This window comes from Ostrea edulis, chromosome 9 (genome assembly GCF_947568905.1).
Source record: "Ostrea edulis chromosome 9, xbOstEdul1.1, whole genome shotgun sequence".
Taxonomy (NCBI): Eukaryota; Metazoa; Mollusca; class Bivalvia; order Ostreida; family Ostreidae; genus Ostrea; species Ostrea edulis.
This window is the reverse complement of record NC_079172.1, coordinates 13,705,789-13,721,175: the sequence shown is the minus strand read 5'-3', so window position 1 is coordinate 13,721,175 and position 15,387 is coordinate 13,705,789. Positions and strand designations below refer to the sequence as shown.

General features: G+C 36.0%; 3 protein-coding genes across 6 annotated transcripts in view; 2 read left to right on the top strand and 1 right to left on the bottom strand.

Moving 5' to 3' along the window:
* LOC125660468 (uncharacterized) overlaps positions 1 to 15,387 on the top strand; it is a 63,589-nt gene that overhangs the window by 25,774 nt on the left and 22,428 nt on the right. For 3 of the 4 annotated variants that reach the window (XM_056148599.1, XM_056148598.1, XM_056148601.1), the window contains 3 exons: positions 2,269 to 2,349; positions 2,597 to 3,184; positions 5,111 to 5,248. In XM_056148599.1, coding sequence (XP_056004574.1) covers positions 2,269 to 2,349; positions 2,597 to 3,184; positions 5,111 to 5,248 — 807 coding nt within the window. The remainder of the gene's footprint in view (positions 1 to 2,268; positions 2,350 to 2,596; positions 3,185 to 5,110; positions 5,249 to 15,387) is intronic. The other variant, XM_056148600.1, reaches the window with a different exon arrangement.
* LOC125651214 (uncharacterized) lies at positions 7,069 to 12,269 on the top strand. Its single transcript, XM_056148604.1, has 9 exons — positions 7,069 to 7,207; positions 7,328 to 7,447; positions 8,066 to 8,282; positions 8,509 to 8,687; positions 8,816 to 8,974; positions 10,217 to 10,910; positions 10,995 to 11,210; positions 11,595 to 11,726; positions 11,822 to 12,269. The coding sequence occupies exons 1-9, from the start codon at positions 7,070 to 7,072 to the stop codon at positions 12,169 to 12,171; spliced, it is 2,205 nt and encodes a 734-aa protein (XP_056004579.1). The 5' UTR covers position 7,069; the 3' UTR covers positions 12,172 to 12,269.
* On the bottom strand, positions 11,842 to 14,924 carry LOC125649243 (uncharacterized). The gene is made up of 5 exons (XM_056148606.1): positions 13,950 to 14,924; positions 13,674 to 13,841; positions 13,167 to 13,283; positions 12,234 to 12,815; positions 11,842 to 11,980 (listed from the first exon to the last, which is right to left on the bottom strand). Exons 1-4 carry the CDS (start codon positions 14,138 to 14,140, stop codon positions 12,245 to 12,247), a joined length of 1,047 nt encoding a protein of 348 aa, XP_056004581.1. The 5' UTR covers positions 14,141 to 14,924; the 3' UTR covers positions 11,842 to 11,980; positions 12,234 to 12,244.

Below are 15,387 nucleotides of genomic sequence, written 5' to 3'. Positions count from 1 at the left end.
ATTGTTACAGGAGTTATGGGACTTTGTTGAATTTGTACGTGCTACACTATAGGAACACTTTGTGGATGCAACTCCTCCGAAACCGCTCACTGGATTTCATTCAAATTTTGTAGGATTGTTAGTCACCATATGAAGTTCATCATATTGCACAGCCATTTTGATTCGACAAATTATAGTACAGGAGTTATGGGACATTTGTGCTTCAACTTTTTTTGCGGTGGTGGGGTACATGGCTATGCATGTGTAGCAATCTTGTCATCTGAAAAATATTCTCCAGAACCACTGGGCCAATTTAAATCAAACTTGGTGCAATAGTAATGATAATAATAAAATTTATATAGCGCCTTATATAAAACAAATTACATGTAATTACTCTAAGGCACTTTACAAAAGTAAGAAGAGGAATAAAACAATAAAACACAATTAAATGGCATAAGATCTTACATGTACATTGTATATATCATAAAAATTATCAAAATAGAATACTGTAATTAAGATCAATAGCTAAATTTTTTTTTTTTTGATTTTGTTATGTCAAGCACTTTATACAAAGTATTGGGGAAAAAAATAAAACATTATCAATAAAAAGATTTAGAAATTTGCATTAAAACGGTTATTGGAAAAAAATAGGGTGAGGTCATTTAAAAATCTTCTTCTCAAGAACCACTGGGCCAGAAGAGCTGAAATTTACATGAAAGCTTCCTGACATAGTGCAGATTCAAATTTGGTAAAATCATGACCCCTGGGGGTAGGATGGGGCCACAGTAGGGGGTCAAAGTTTTACATACAAATAAATAGGGAAAATCTTTGAAAATTTTCTTTTCAAGAACCATTTGGCTAGGACAGTAAAAATTTATAGGAATAATTAAGCATCCTGACATAGGGCAGATTTTAGTTTGTTCAAAGTATGGCCCACAGGGGTATGATGGGGCCACAATAGGGGATCGAAGTTTTACATGCAAATATATAGGGAAAATCTTTAAAAATCTTCTCAAGAACCACTGGGCCAGGAAAGTTAAAATTTACATGAAAGCTTCCTAACATAGTGCAGATTCAAGTTTATAAAAATCATGGCCCCTGGGGGTAGGTTGGGGCCACAATAGGGATCAAAGTTTTACATGCGAATTATATAGAGAAAATCTTTAAATATGGGCCAAGGTTACACAGGTGAACGATGTAGCCCATGGGCCACTTGTTTTTTTTAGCTCACCTGAACCGAAGGTTCAAGTGAGCTTTTCTGATCGCTTTTTGTCCGTCGTCTGTCGGTCCGTCCGTCCGTCTGTCTGTCCATCTGTCTGTTAAACTTTTCACATTTTCGACTTCTTCTCCAGAACCACTGGGCCAATTTCAACCAAACATGGCCAAAAGCATCCTTGGGTGAAGGGCTTTCAAGTTTGTTCAAATGAAGGGCCATGTCCCTTTCAAAGGGGAGATAATCACAAAAATGCAAAAATAGGGTGGGGTCATTTAAAAATCTTCTTCTCAAGAACCACTGGGCCAGAAGAGCTGAAATTTACCTGAAAGCTTCCTGACATATTGCAGATTCAAGTTTGTTCAAATCATGGCCCCCGGTGGTAGGATGGGGCCACAAGGGGGGATCAAAGTTTTACATACAAATATATAGGGAAAAACTTTAAAAATCTTCTTCTCAAGAACCACTGAGCCAGAAAAGCTGAGATTTACATGAAAGCTTCCTGACATAATGCAGATTCAAGTGTGTTCAAATCATGGGCCCCGGGGGTTGGATGGGGCCACAATAGGGGATCAAAGTTTTACATACAAATATATAGGAAAAATCTTTTTCTGAATAACCACTGAGTCAGAAAAGCTGATATTTACAAGAAAACTTTCTGACATAGTGCAGATTCAAGTTTGTTCAAATCATGGCCCCCGGGGGGTAGGATCGGGCCACAAGTGGGGGGGGGGGGGTCAAAGTTTTACATACAAATATAGGAAAAAGCTTTAAAAATATTCTTCTCAAGAACCATTGGGCCAAAGAAGTTGACATTTACATGAAAGCTTTCTAACATAGTGTAGATTCAAGTTTGCAAAGGGTAGTTTGGGTCATAATAGGGACTAAGGTTTTACATGCAAATATATATGGAAAGTCTTCAGATATGGGCCAAGGTGACTCAGGTGAGCGATGTGGCCCATGGGCCTCTTGTTGTTGAATAAAAAGTTAATTGAGATAATGAGTTATTTCATTATTGCTAAAATTGTTATTAGAACAAATTACAAGTGACAAAGTATGTTTTGTTTTTGATATAGGACATACAAATATAGACAGGGAAGATACTCAAGCTCACCTTTTGCAATTCAGTAACATGGCAGATCAATCCAAATCAAAAGGTATGGAGAATATTAAAGGTTAAGTAGCAGAGTTATCAGCTTTCAAAATCTGGGACTCATTTTCAGTGTGATTCACGGTTGATTTTCATATGATGTGATTATCATTGAAAATACACGAGGGCATGAACTGTGATGCTAATATGCCAGCATACCTCATGATCGAATCATGTTATTACTTCATGATAAATATGCTGGGGTGAGGCATCATGTATTTTCAAAAATGAAATTTATTTTTTATATTTACCAGCAGAAAACAACACGTCATCTTCACAACCAGCAGAGAACAACACATCATCTTCACAACCAGCAGAGAACAACACATCATCTTCACAACCAGCAGAGAACAACACATCATCTTCACAACCAGCAGAAAACAACACATCATCTTCACAACCAGCAGAGAACAACACATCATCTTCACAACCAGCAGAGAACAACACGTCATCTTCACAACCAGCAGAGAACAACACATCATCTTCACAACCAGTAGAAAATATTACATCATCTTCTCAACCAGCAGAGAACATTGCATTGTTATCAGAAAATTGTGTAAGTGCTGTTGATAACCAATCTTTGTCGCAGAACAATGGCTCTGTTGTGCAGAGCAATGGCTCAGTTGTGCAGAACAATGGCTCTGTTGTGCAAAAGGACTCCTCAACTTCTGAAGACCAGATCCCAAATCCAGAAAACAATATTCCCCACAATGACATTTTTGTTGCACCTTCTTCTCAAAATGATTCTACCAGTTACACCCAGGAACCAAAGAAAATCTCCCCAGGAACACAAAACATGGTTCCATGCTTAGATCAACAGAAAATTGGTGGGGAAACTTTAGGTATGTATTTTTAATGGTGAGATATTCAATACTGTTGCTGTACTATAGCATTTGTCACTGTTGTCTGGAAATCAGAGCATTCTATAGGGTCTCGAAATTACACCAACAAGAACATGGCATAAATATGTGTATATATACTCAGTTACAATATGAGTATATAAAAACAACCCACCATAACTCAATCTATATTAGACATATTTTAAGATATAGAATAATGATTCAGTTTCAAAATGTGTCATCACCTACGGTAACTGCAAGAAATTAATATTGATTAAGTGAGTAATGTGGTAGAGTGACTGTATGTATACTTCCTTCCCTCCCTCCACATGTCATGATGTCATGGTCAATTTTGAATTTAATTCCTACCCTGTAATATCATGTATATCAAAATTACTACAGGCTCCCAGGCAGCAGACAATTATTGCATTCATGTACTTGGAAATTTATGAAATGCTAGTTGTTAACAAAGAGTGTTCATACTATATTCCATTGCAGTTTATATTTCTAACTTAAAGTTTACTGAACAAATAACTGTGTTTCGGATAACTCTACTGATAATTCCAAGTGCTTTGAAGCAACTGAAGAGAATGAAATCATTCTAGAATCTCATGATGCGGAAAACATTGCTCCACAAAGTTCCGATCATCCAACAACTATTTCCAGTGCATCTTCGTTACCAAGGAATAATGCATCATCACAAAATAGTATGCATACTGTTGTGGAAGATTCTTCCTCACAAGTTAACAGCCCTATTCCGCATGTAGAGACATCTGTTCATGAAAAGCAACTTTCAGATCAGCTGGCGGATAATCCTACTCTACCTATTTCGACTAGTAATTCACCTGCTTCTCTCAACATTTCTGACAGTTTTGTCCATAAATCTGGTTAAGGTAACACACTGTATTCTCCTGAAGATTTTGGGATACCCTGGGTAATATACTTGGTAATATATGAGAAATATTCAATGCACAATTTGGTGCTGTTATACTGTAAACGTGGATATGTCCGCGGCTGGTTAATTACCTGTATTTCCTTCGCAAACCATATGGTTATGGTTTAATTGTGCCAATAATTACCAATACCAATAATTACCAATAAATTAATAGATTGCATAACTATGGAAATAGTACATGTGGGGGGGATTTACACAAAAATCTTGTAATTGCGTATTTAGTGTGAATAACTCCCACACATAAGTTTCCACGTGTAGAGTAACTTGCTTGGTGTTGTATAAATGTTGTAACCACACACCTACACTCTTCTCAATGAATCAAATAACTAAAATCCCTTTATAACCACAGGGTTTTGATCAATAAAATATGTTCAAAACAAAAAAACTCCCAAGTATAATAGTGAGAAGGGAGCTAACAAAGCAGCCATAAATTCTCAGTTGCCTGCTTCAAACTCTCAAAACTTCGGTATTAATTGTGATAATACATAAAAAGTTTTTCTCAGTTGAAAGCCAGAATACTGTTCTGTTTTATAATACAAAAATCGTTTACCTGACTTCTCAGAAACTTTGAAAAAAATAAGTCCAACTTCCGAGAATTAGGTCACTGTTGTTAACCCTAAACCATTTTCTCCATGCAATTTCCCTCTATTACGTTGGATTTTATGCATCCGTTGCAGTCCGACTTAGAATTACCGTTTTATTATTGTACTACATATATATATATATATACACACACCAGTTTGCTCAGATTGTGTCAAACCCTGTGTTTATAACAACCCAGTACAAAGTTAGATTATAACATAACATTTACAAGACAGATTTTAGGAAATTGATCTGAATTAAGAGATTATGAACTGCAATTGGTAAGGTAAAAATATATGTAACATTTGTAATTGGAATGATAATAAAAGTTTGGGTGGAACCACTATATTTTATGAAATATTATAGAAATGTTCAATTTATATAAATTTTAGGATCAATGACAGAAGTGCATCAAGGGGAACAAAACCATAATCAAAATAACACAGTATCAAATAGCTACCCACATGTGTGTAGTGAGGATTCCTCTGATATAAAGGGAGAAGGTGTAGTGGATGTGGATATAGCAGCAGGTCAGTAGCTTATTATCAAGTAAAGGTTGTAAGGGGCGAGATCAAAAGTTCAATGTCTGACGACAAAAAAAATAAATTCACATAGTTTTCACCAAAACCCCCTCCCCCTTAAAACTAAATATGATGAATGTAGAACCTAATCTATTAACAAATAAAGACATACGATTATAAATAACATTCTGCATACCTTTTCTACTGTTTATTCACAAATGAAAATGTAGCTGCAGAACTGTAGCTCTCTGAAAAAATATTTTGACATAACAGAGAGCTACAGTTCCACCCCCTATAAAAACCTTCGATTTACGGCGCACGTTTTTCTGCGCACGCTTCAAGCATTATAGCTCCAATTATCTAGAGACTTACGCTCTGAGCACAATTTTTATCGATTCTGTATACTTTTTTCTACAATTCACATCACTTTATTTACCTGTGCACGGCTTTAAATCGTCCTCCGCGTCCTCGGAATGTCAATGTTTTGAAATTGTTGCCTTCTGACGGCCATCTTGACCTACTGACAAACTCTCGTTGAATAGTCATGTGGTACAAGGAAAACAACCTGACCGACATTCCACGTGTTTACTTCACAACAAACCGCGCTCGACACCGGTTTCGATCTCTGTTGTAGCAAATAAACGATGACAACATATTATCTGTGTTTATCTTGTTTTTTCAGGTATTAACCAATTACTAGATTGAATAATTACACATACTTTCTCTCATTTTTTTCATCTTATCCTTCTTCCAAAACACGTACCCTTGCAATGTCTTTATTGCAATATATATATATATATATAAATACCCATCATTTCATGACGTGATACGCATGCAGCTCAAAATCTCAGCTGCTAAGAGTTCTAAAATGGTGTGCATTAAATGCAATCAACCCTTTGAAACAAGGAAAAAAGGTTTTAAAAGAAAGTTGGTATCAAAGTTACCTATTCCTTTGATTAAACTTAATGACATTTTGGACAAGAAAATTACTCTGCCATTAACCCCGTCTAGTAAATTTATCTGTAATGATTGTGCCTCTCTGACTGTAAGCATTTATAAGCATGATACTGCCAAATGTTCTAGCAACATTGCTACAGCTACAAAACCGGTAAGTCCTCACAAGCACAAAGCTAAAAGAAAATTTAGCTTCACACCACTAAAAGTTGTGAAGAGGAAATGTTTGACCTCAACTCCATTGAAGTCTTCAAAGCACTCCAATTTATAGAAAGAAGGTTTTAAAGAGCAGGTGTATAAGTACATCATGGACTCTCACTATGAATATGCATACCGACTTCTTTTAAGAAAAAGCAAAACTGCTAGGGATGCACTGGTGAGAGTTTTGAAACTTTCCATAAAGAAAGAAGTGAAAAGTGTCAATATTCCATCACTCAAGAGGCCAACCAATCTGAAGTCATTCGAAACGTTTAGCTGGGACAGTGCAATGCATGAAGCATCTTGTGGGATGCCTCTCTTGACAGGGGTTTTGCAAGGTGCACTGTCATGTCGCCGAGCTAAAAATGCTGAAATGTAAGTTGTAAAATCACATGCACATTATTAAATTGGATGTAAATCCAGTAAGCAAGAGTCATTATTAGTTCATTGTACTGGCAATATATTATGTTTGGCATATGTGTAATATTTAGTGAAAATTAGATTTTACCTTGCTTACTTTGGATTCAATTTAAACTTTTTTTTTGCATATATATCAATTAACCTATAACAATAGACTTTTGCAAAGAGATTAATTCAGGAGAAGGTCTGTAGCACTGAAATAGATATACATCCTGAATACATGAACATAAGTTCTATAATAAACGTTACAGAAATGACATGGGAAAACTTGGCTCTTTGGTTCCAGTTCTTGGTTTTATTTTGGGAACCATTCTCTACCTCCATAAACCCCAGCAGTACAACTTCCTACAAACCATTATTTCCATTGAAATGTACAGGTCGGGTTGCAGTCAAAAGGTAAAAATTAAAATATTGAAACCTCCATTTTCTTTTCACAATATGATAAGCCAACTTTACAATTTAAAGAATTTTCTCGTGAATCTGAGGCAATATCAAAATTGACACCTTGCATTGCAGCTTTTCCGATGGTTCCAAAAGTTAGGTTGGAGCAAAGGAGTGAAAGGAACACGAATAGCAGCTGATAAAATATGCAGCGAATTCGATCAGAAAATTGTGTCATGGAAGAATGAAATACAGGTGAATGAATAATATTCTGTCCATTCCCAAACTCTTGAATAGTACATGTACATGCATTTTAAATCTGTCATGCACCTTTGTCTCAATTCAATTCTGTACTGAGATACTGGCAGTTGTAAATCCCTGTACTACCCTTAATAGACATAAATTAAAACATTATTATTTGTAACATATACCACCAATCTATTTATTAACATTGGATGAAAAGCCTATAATTGTGTAACAGGAAGTGAGAAAAATGCAACAGACCAGATTGGGATTCGAACCCGGGCTCCCTGAATCTCTAGTCAGGTGCTCTACCAACTGAGCTATCTAGGCACCGGCGATCGAATCCGGGTGACTGCTACAATTGTAATGTCAATCAAAACGTATCCACATGTCATATATTTTAAACCTCTCTTGTATGAAATTTGTTTAGTCATTTTACTTACACATGAAAATAAAAAAATTATGCTCCCACAAGTGCATACCTTCCTCATTAGATGTAGTAAAGAATTAAGCTGAGCAGAGCAAAATGTATAGTACAAGTGATCATTGTCAGAAATCGACCATTTACATGTCCATTATGAATACTCTTGTGTATACTTTCTTGAATTATTCCGTTGGTACCATAAATAGGTGGAGCTTGGAATGCCTGAACCTCCTCAGCAACCATTGAACGTGGACTTTGAAAGTTCAGATACAGATAGCTCACATAACTCCCTAGCTTCCTCTGGTTCTGAGATTACAAACCAAGATTCCTCTGATGTAGACTTCAGTAGTGAAGATGAAAGTGATATAGTACCCCTACCATTTGATGATTCCCTCCTTGATGAACCTGAGGCGGATGAACAAAGTACATATATATTACACCAATTGCATCACTAAAAGTAGATATAATTACCTTGGACCTGTGAAATTTAAATCCAACTGTGCAACTTTATTACACTTTAATTACTTTTATAAATATTGCTTCATATAGGTTAGCAACTGTACATATTTTACTTCCATTTTCCTCAAATCTAAATAATTGCAGATGCTTGCCTTGAATTATATACAGTTTATGTATTTATGTCCTCCAGATCCAGGGTATTCTGTTTGCTGGGACAATGTTCAGAAGCTGAGTATGACTCGCCACCACCTCCGGCAGGAAAATAAGATGATGTTGTGGGCCTTGTGCTTCGCTGCTAAAAACCGTATATCCTTTCGTGACTTAGATACAGTAGATAATACATTCTCTGTAACAGATATAGGACTGCAGGTGAGAAGTTTTTCTTAAGTTATTTATTTTTATCCATTAGAAACTTGAAATAAATTTCAATATAAACTAAATGTAGTAGATGCACACAAGTTCAATGTGATTTACAAATCAATTGCAAATCATTTCAGAACTACCTACCCTCTGATACAGACTGGAGAATACTGAGGAGTAGAATGGAGCATCTTGTACAGAAAATAGTCCAGGTTTACTTTCCCCAGTTCAGTGAAATGGATGTTAAAGATACTCCTCATCAGTACACACAGCAGTCTCAAAAAAAGTCTGAAATAGTGAGTATATATATCATTTATAATATGTGTGCACACATATATACCTATCATTTTTCACAGCATATATAGCAAACTACAGTGCATTTAAAGTGTATGTACCGATCATCAGTTTCTGTTCAGCTTTTCATAAAAACAAGGTTTTTTTCACCTGAGTAAACTCAGGTGACCTATTGCAAATGGTCTGCGTCTGTCGTTGTGTGTTGTCTGTTAAGAACGTCCTCCTAGAAAGTGCTGGGCCAATCTTGACCAAATTTGGTATGTAGCATTTGTAGGTGAGGAGACCGGAAATTGTAAATTTCATGACCCCCACCCCACCCCACCCCACCCCAAGGGGCCTTAATTTTGGGGTACAAACTGTAAAATTGGTGTATTTCTTTACGAATCTTCTTCTTTACTCATGGGCATCTAGCAGAGAAAGTGAGTATATATAGTAATGATGAGCAGGGAAGCTTCTAACAAAATTGTAAAATTCATGATCCCTGGGGTAGGGGTTCTAACCCCAGGGTGGGGCCAAACTTACTATATACTGTTTACATGTAAAACACTTAAATAAGATTTCCTTTAGTGCTATTGATACTAAATTGAAACTAAATGGATATTTAGAAAGAGCAGGTAGTCCTTTAAATGTGATGGTCCCAAGGGTAGGGTTTTTGGTATAAGGGTGGGGCCAAACTTAGTATATAGTATTTATGTATAAGTTTGCTGATACTGTATGAAATCTAAATGCATAATTAGGAATAGCTAAAAAGGATGTACAAAAAGTGGTGTATTTCACAACCCAGAGTTTTGACTCTAAGGTGGGTCCAAATTAGTCATATCTTTCAATGTTTTAATATTAATACACTTATTATATTATGTAAAGCCTTTCATCAGTGTATGCACGTTTGAGGGCATTGAAATTTTAAGAATACATCTAGTTTTATACTGTTGCTGAACATTAGAATGTAGCTTAGATGATCAGAACAGGAATTTTATTCTAGATTTCATAGTCCTTGGGAGTAGTGATACTTTTTCACTAGTACTCAGGTGTTTGATAAGGCCTGTGGGCCTCTTGTTGAAATTTAAACATCATTATTAATCAATCTAATTAAAATTAGCTGTTTTGAATCTGCTCCCCCTTTTCAAACATGCATTTGAGAAGCAGCAGCAGATTCAAAACAGCTAATAATTTTAATTAGATTGATTATTAATGTGAATAGCAAATTGGTCCTTATACATAATTAAGTGCTATTTCCTGATTAGGTGAATCTGGGAGTTCTTCAGGAGAATCCATCTACTGCCCGTGGAGTACTGGAGATTCTCAAGTACTTACACAAGTATGTGCCAATTGGACAAGACAGAAATCCTTACCAAATTCTTTGCCATGGTGATCAGCTGAGTGTGGAAAGGATGGTTGAGGCAAAATTATCTATGGCCTTCAGTGAGGATGCAGAAGATCAACTCACTGGTCTTGTCCCGCGTCCTCAGGGGTTTCACAAAAGGTGCATCATCCTGCAGGATTCCATGAACATGCTCTTCAGTGGCAGCACTGTGGGTGACAAGGGTTCGTTATGCCATATAAAAAACAAGTTCACCTTTCGAAGTGTTAAGAAAAAAATATCTGATTGTGTAAATTCAGTAGTGGACTTTTTCAATTTTGTGACTGAAGGTTGTGTGTGCTTGATAATTTGCAAGCTACTAAATATCAAGAACATTGATGAGTTGTCAAATCTTGTACCTGATGATGACAAAGAGAGGCAGGATATGTTTGTAGATCTGTGCAAGCAGGTGGTTCAGCTATCTTGGCCCCTGATAGACACACAGTCAATCCAGGAAGTAGTAGTCGGTGAAGCAGCAGAGGATGTCCAGTACCACGACGATACAATCATCTACTGGGACAACAATCAGATATTGGAGGATACGCTGCCATATCATGAGGACTCTGACAATGACTTTGGTAATGAAATGTCTATTTTTAATTTTTTTTTTATATGAATTCAACTATAAAGCATATATGTGACTATATGTAATTATTGAATAGTTGATGAACCTGTCGCAGCACACCAGGAAAGTGGAGACTCAGTCTATCAGTACAGCCGTAGCATGTTGTGGCGTGGACTTCTCCATATGGCCCAGACACATGCAAAACGCACCAACAATGGAGACCATATCATTTCAGATTGGAGAATGGACATGGTGCAATTCTGGAATCATAACCACAACAAATACTTGATTTTAGGTCATCGCCTCCTTGGAGGTAAATGTTTTGTTCTGTTTGGTTGTATATTGTCTTACATACAATTTTAAAAGTTTTTACTCATGTAAAGATGTCATTCAGGTCATGACAGTGAGGGTTTTTTAACATGCTTATGCCTATTGTGACTTGCTTCTAAAGTCAAATCTAAATGACCCATTACTTGCTGAAAGAGTAGTATCTATCTATGTTAAGCAGGTTAGGTTTGACACAGCAATGTGATTGAGATTCGAACCCAGTATTTTCAGTTATAATATGACATGGCAAGTGGTGGCATGTAAAGTAATGATTGATATATACTGCTACAAAAGTTATATATATATATTATATATATATATATATATATATAAATATATATATATATATATGGCAATGTTTGTTTCACAGGTGTCAGTGGGTGTTTACCTCCCAGATTAAGAAATGAAGTCATCTGGAATAGCACTGCCAATCTGACTGGAAAACCTGGACACAATATAGCCCTGGATCTTGTGAATGAATTCCTGAATAATGAATTCAAATGTAAGTGCACATGTACATTAACACAATAATAGCCAATTACTTCATGAAAGAACATTATAAATTCTAAAGTATTTTGGTTTTAATGTACATTACAGCAAACCTGAAGAATTCTCATGGGCAATACACAGATGCACAGGTGTCAAGATGCAGCCATCTAGTAGGGAGTGTTGGCAAGTCTATTGAAGACATTTTCCAATCTGATATAATTCAGGATTATATCCCCAAGGCAACGACAACAGATGGTTCCTCTAGACCTAAAATTAAGAAATTTATTGATGAGTACAGTGGAGAGAATTTGTTTGAAGATGATGGTGAAAGACATCACACAGGATTTGAAAATTTTGAGCACAAAGTAGGGGTGAACAATCCAGAAAAGTTAAAAGCGAGGCTGCAAAAATATGGAAAAAGTATGGAAAATGAGGAATACATATTCAAAAACATATGATTTTGAGATCAAACACAGTCAATATGCAGGTGGGGTTAATTAAATATATACATTGTACGTACATGTACAAATCTTATGTTCTTGAACAAGGACAGCAGCTACGACAAATGTGACAGCATTGGCATCTTGGACATCCACACTCATCACATTTCAGTTGACACTCACTTGCAACAGGTACAGACTGTGCCGAACTGTATCCAATGAAGTGATGGAGGATAGATTTCCTAAAACAAGTCACCTCGGATTTGTCCAGAGATCTACACAATTCCTTCATGTCGTCAGATGCTTGAAGTATGGACCCAGGGGTTAAAAAGTATAGTGCCTTTGCACTACGTCCATCTCGCCCTGCTCTTCCAACCTCCTGCCAATAATCCATTATGGAGTCACAGGCTCCCCAGTGGATCACAGTATCAATATCAGAGATATTGATACCCATTCCAAAGGCTATAGTACATATGACCAGTCGAATAACGCTACCTGACTTTGAAATTTCCTGATGAATGTAGTCTAAGTCTTTGTTGGCCATTCCTGCATGGTACAAAGCAACATGGCTGTTGTGGTGAAGCTTAATGTGGTTTAAGTATGCATGTTCTCTAAGGTACCCCAAAATATCTCTATACAGCTGACCACCTCGACCCAAGCTCCTGCATTGAACATACATGTGATGATTCATTACAATTTACAAAGTAGGCATTGTATATGATTTTGTTTCATTCAAAATTTGTGAAGAGTAAAAGTGAGACAGTGAAGAAATATATAGAGGTAGATGAAATGGTAAGAAAGAAAATGATAGGACAATAGCTGGATCCCTGATCAAAGTCATATTTAATTATTTACTTTTACTTTCAAATATTGAAATTGTAGTTACATAATGTTCAACTTGCAAAATGACTTATTAAGTAACACCTTTTTTTGTGATGACATTTTTTTCATATACTGGGCTGGACTGATGCAGTGTTATGAAAATAATGCACATATTGCTATGAATCTATTACCTGACATAAAGCAGTGTTTTCCTGGCAGCTATTCCTTTCTGTTTAATTTCATCAAACAGCCAATGGAGTTCTTCAAAAATGTCTTTTCCTCTCTTGTATTCAAGGTAAATACCTGGCCTATAAATTAAATCACAATGTTAGATATGTTTTAAGTAAAACAGTGTTTCTGAGAGAGAGAAAATTCCATATGCATTCTAAAATATTTCTAAAGATCAAACTATGGGTGGAAAGATTGGCAAACATGTGCTGTAGATAGAAAAAAGTGTTCAGTAGAATATACATATCGTCAACAGTCACATATTGTTAACATGTTATTGTTTCAGAGTTGTATAGTTGCGAACAACCAGAACACACAAACATATTATATCTATAATTATCTTAAAATGTTATGCTTCAAAACAACTACAACCTTAAAAATTCTTTCAAGTATTTATCAGTAAGATTAGTCTTAATTGTAGAGCAAACGTAAATAATAATTCTAAACAGCAACTTTATCTGACCTATTACCTGTCTGGAGATGCTGTTAACATTTTCATATTAGGAAGATGTATTTTTCCAGTAATATGCTTTAGAATTTTTGGTGTGCAAGTTGCTGTCAGCAGTAAAAATGGTGTAGTTGGAAAGTGGGAGCGCAGCTCTCCAAGTCTTGAAAAGGTCGGTCGAAAAGTATCACCCCTGTAAACATTACATTCATTCACAACATGACAAAACTTTAAATCAGCTAGTACTTATTCAAAATAAAATTCAATTTCTTTAAGCTTTCCATATTAAAATAAATCTTACCATGATGCCAATATGTGTGCCTCATCTATAGCAATCAAAGCAACTCTCTCCTTATATACACCTGAATTCAATATTATATCACCCCATGAATCAAAACTCAGCAGGATCTCTGGTGACATATAGAGAATGGAATAGTCTCCTGCGCTTATTCCTATATATGATATTATGTGTGTTTTAATTTGTGCATGCATTAGTTTGAAAATTGCAAACTGCAGAGTCTATACATTTCTTTGGACATTACCTTCAATCACATCAGGAGACATTTCATCCCTGCCCTTCATAACAGCTGCAGCTATACCATGTTTAGAAGCATGTTTACATTGATCTAGCATTAGACTTTTCAAAGGAGAAATCACAATACAAATATGTCTGACAGAAGAATCCTGTACATCTAGTATTAATGGAGGTAATACAAAGCATATACTTTTCCCAAACCCCGTGGGAAAAACACCCACAGTGTGCTTCTTCTGTAGCACATTCTCAATGACAGATATTTGTTCCTCCTTTAAATCAAATTCAAAATGAAAGCGATGCTTGATTCTTTCATCAAAAATTTGTCGGATGGATGCCGCCATATTATTAGATTATGTAAACAGTTGAGTAAAACGTCATACACAATTTTCCTACACGTCTTTCTAGGGTACGTGTTTTGGAAGAAGGATAAGATGAAAAAAATGAGAGAAAGTATGTGTAATTATTCAATCTAGTAATTGGTTAATACCTGAAAAAACAAGATAAACACAGATAATATGTTGTCATCGTTTATTTGCTACAACAGAGATCGAAACCGGTGTCGAGCGCGGTTTGTTGTGAAGTAAACACGTGGAATGTCGGTCAGGTTGTTTTCCTTGTACCACGTGACTATTCAACGAGAGTTTGTCAGTAGGTCAAGATGGCCGTCAGAAGGCAACAATTTCAAAACATTGACATTCCGAGGACGCGGAGGACGATTTAAAGCCGTGCACAGGTAAATAAAGTGATGTGAATTGTAGAAAAAAGTATACAGAATCGATAAAAATTGTGCTCAGAGCGTAAGTCTCTAGATAATTGGAGCTATAATGCTTGAAGCGTGCGCAGAAAAACGTGCGCCGTAAATCGAAGGTGTTTATAGGGGGTGGAACTGTAGCTCTCTGTTATGTCAAAATATTTTTTCAGAGAGCTACAGTTCTGCAGCTAATGAAAATGTACATTGAAACTATTCCATATTCATTAAAATGTAATATTTATATGTGGTTTTTAACAGTCGCTTGTCTTTTTCCACCAAAATCGATGTCGGATGACAGAAACTTACAGGAGATTTTATCCCCCCTCCCCCTGACTATTTGAATTTAGATTTTTATCCAACATCGATCTTTTGATCTCGCCCCTAGATAAGAAACTTTCATGTTTCATTAGTAACTTGTATAACCTCAGTGAGAAGAGAAAGGTATTTTGTATA

Bases quoted from the DNA above. Each gene is read 5' to 3' on its own strand.
- LOC125651214 (XM_056148604.1), top strand. From the start codon at position 7,070: ATGGGAAAACTTGGCTCTTTGGTTCCAGTTCTTGGTTTTATTTTGGGA. The intron at 10,911-10,994 runs GTAATGAAATGT...ATTATTGAATAG, and splicing joins GGACTCTGACAATGACTTTG to TTGATGAACCTGTCGCAGCA. The intron at 11,727-11,821 runs GTAAGTGCACAT...TGTACATTACAG, and splicing joins CCTGAATAATGAATTCAAAT to CAAACCTGAAGAATTCTCAT.
- LOC125649243 (XM_056148606.1), bottom strand. From the start codon at position 14,140: ATGCATGCACAAATTAAAACACACATAATATCATATATAGGAATAAGC. The intron at 13,842-13,949 runs GTAAGATTTATT...TAATGTTTACAG, and splicing joins GCACACATATTGGCATCATG to GGGTGATACTTTTCGACCGA. The intron at 13,284-13,673 runs GTAATAGGTCAG...TTTAATTTATAG, and splicing joins TTAACAGCATCTCCAGACAG to GCCAGGTATTTACCTTGAAT.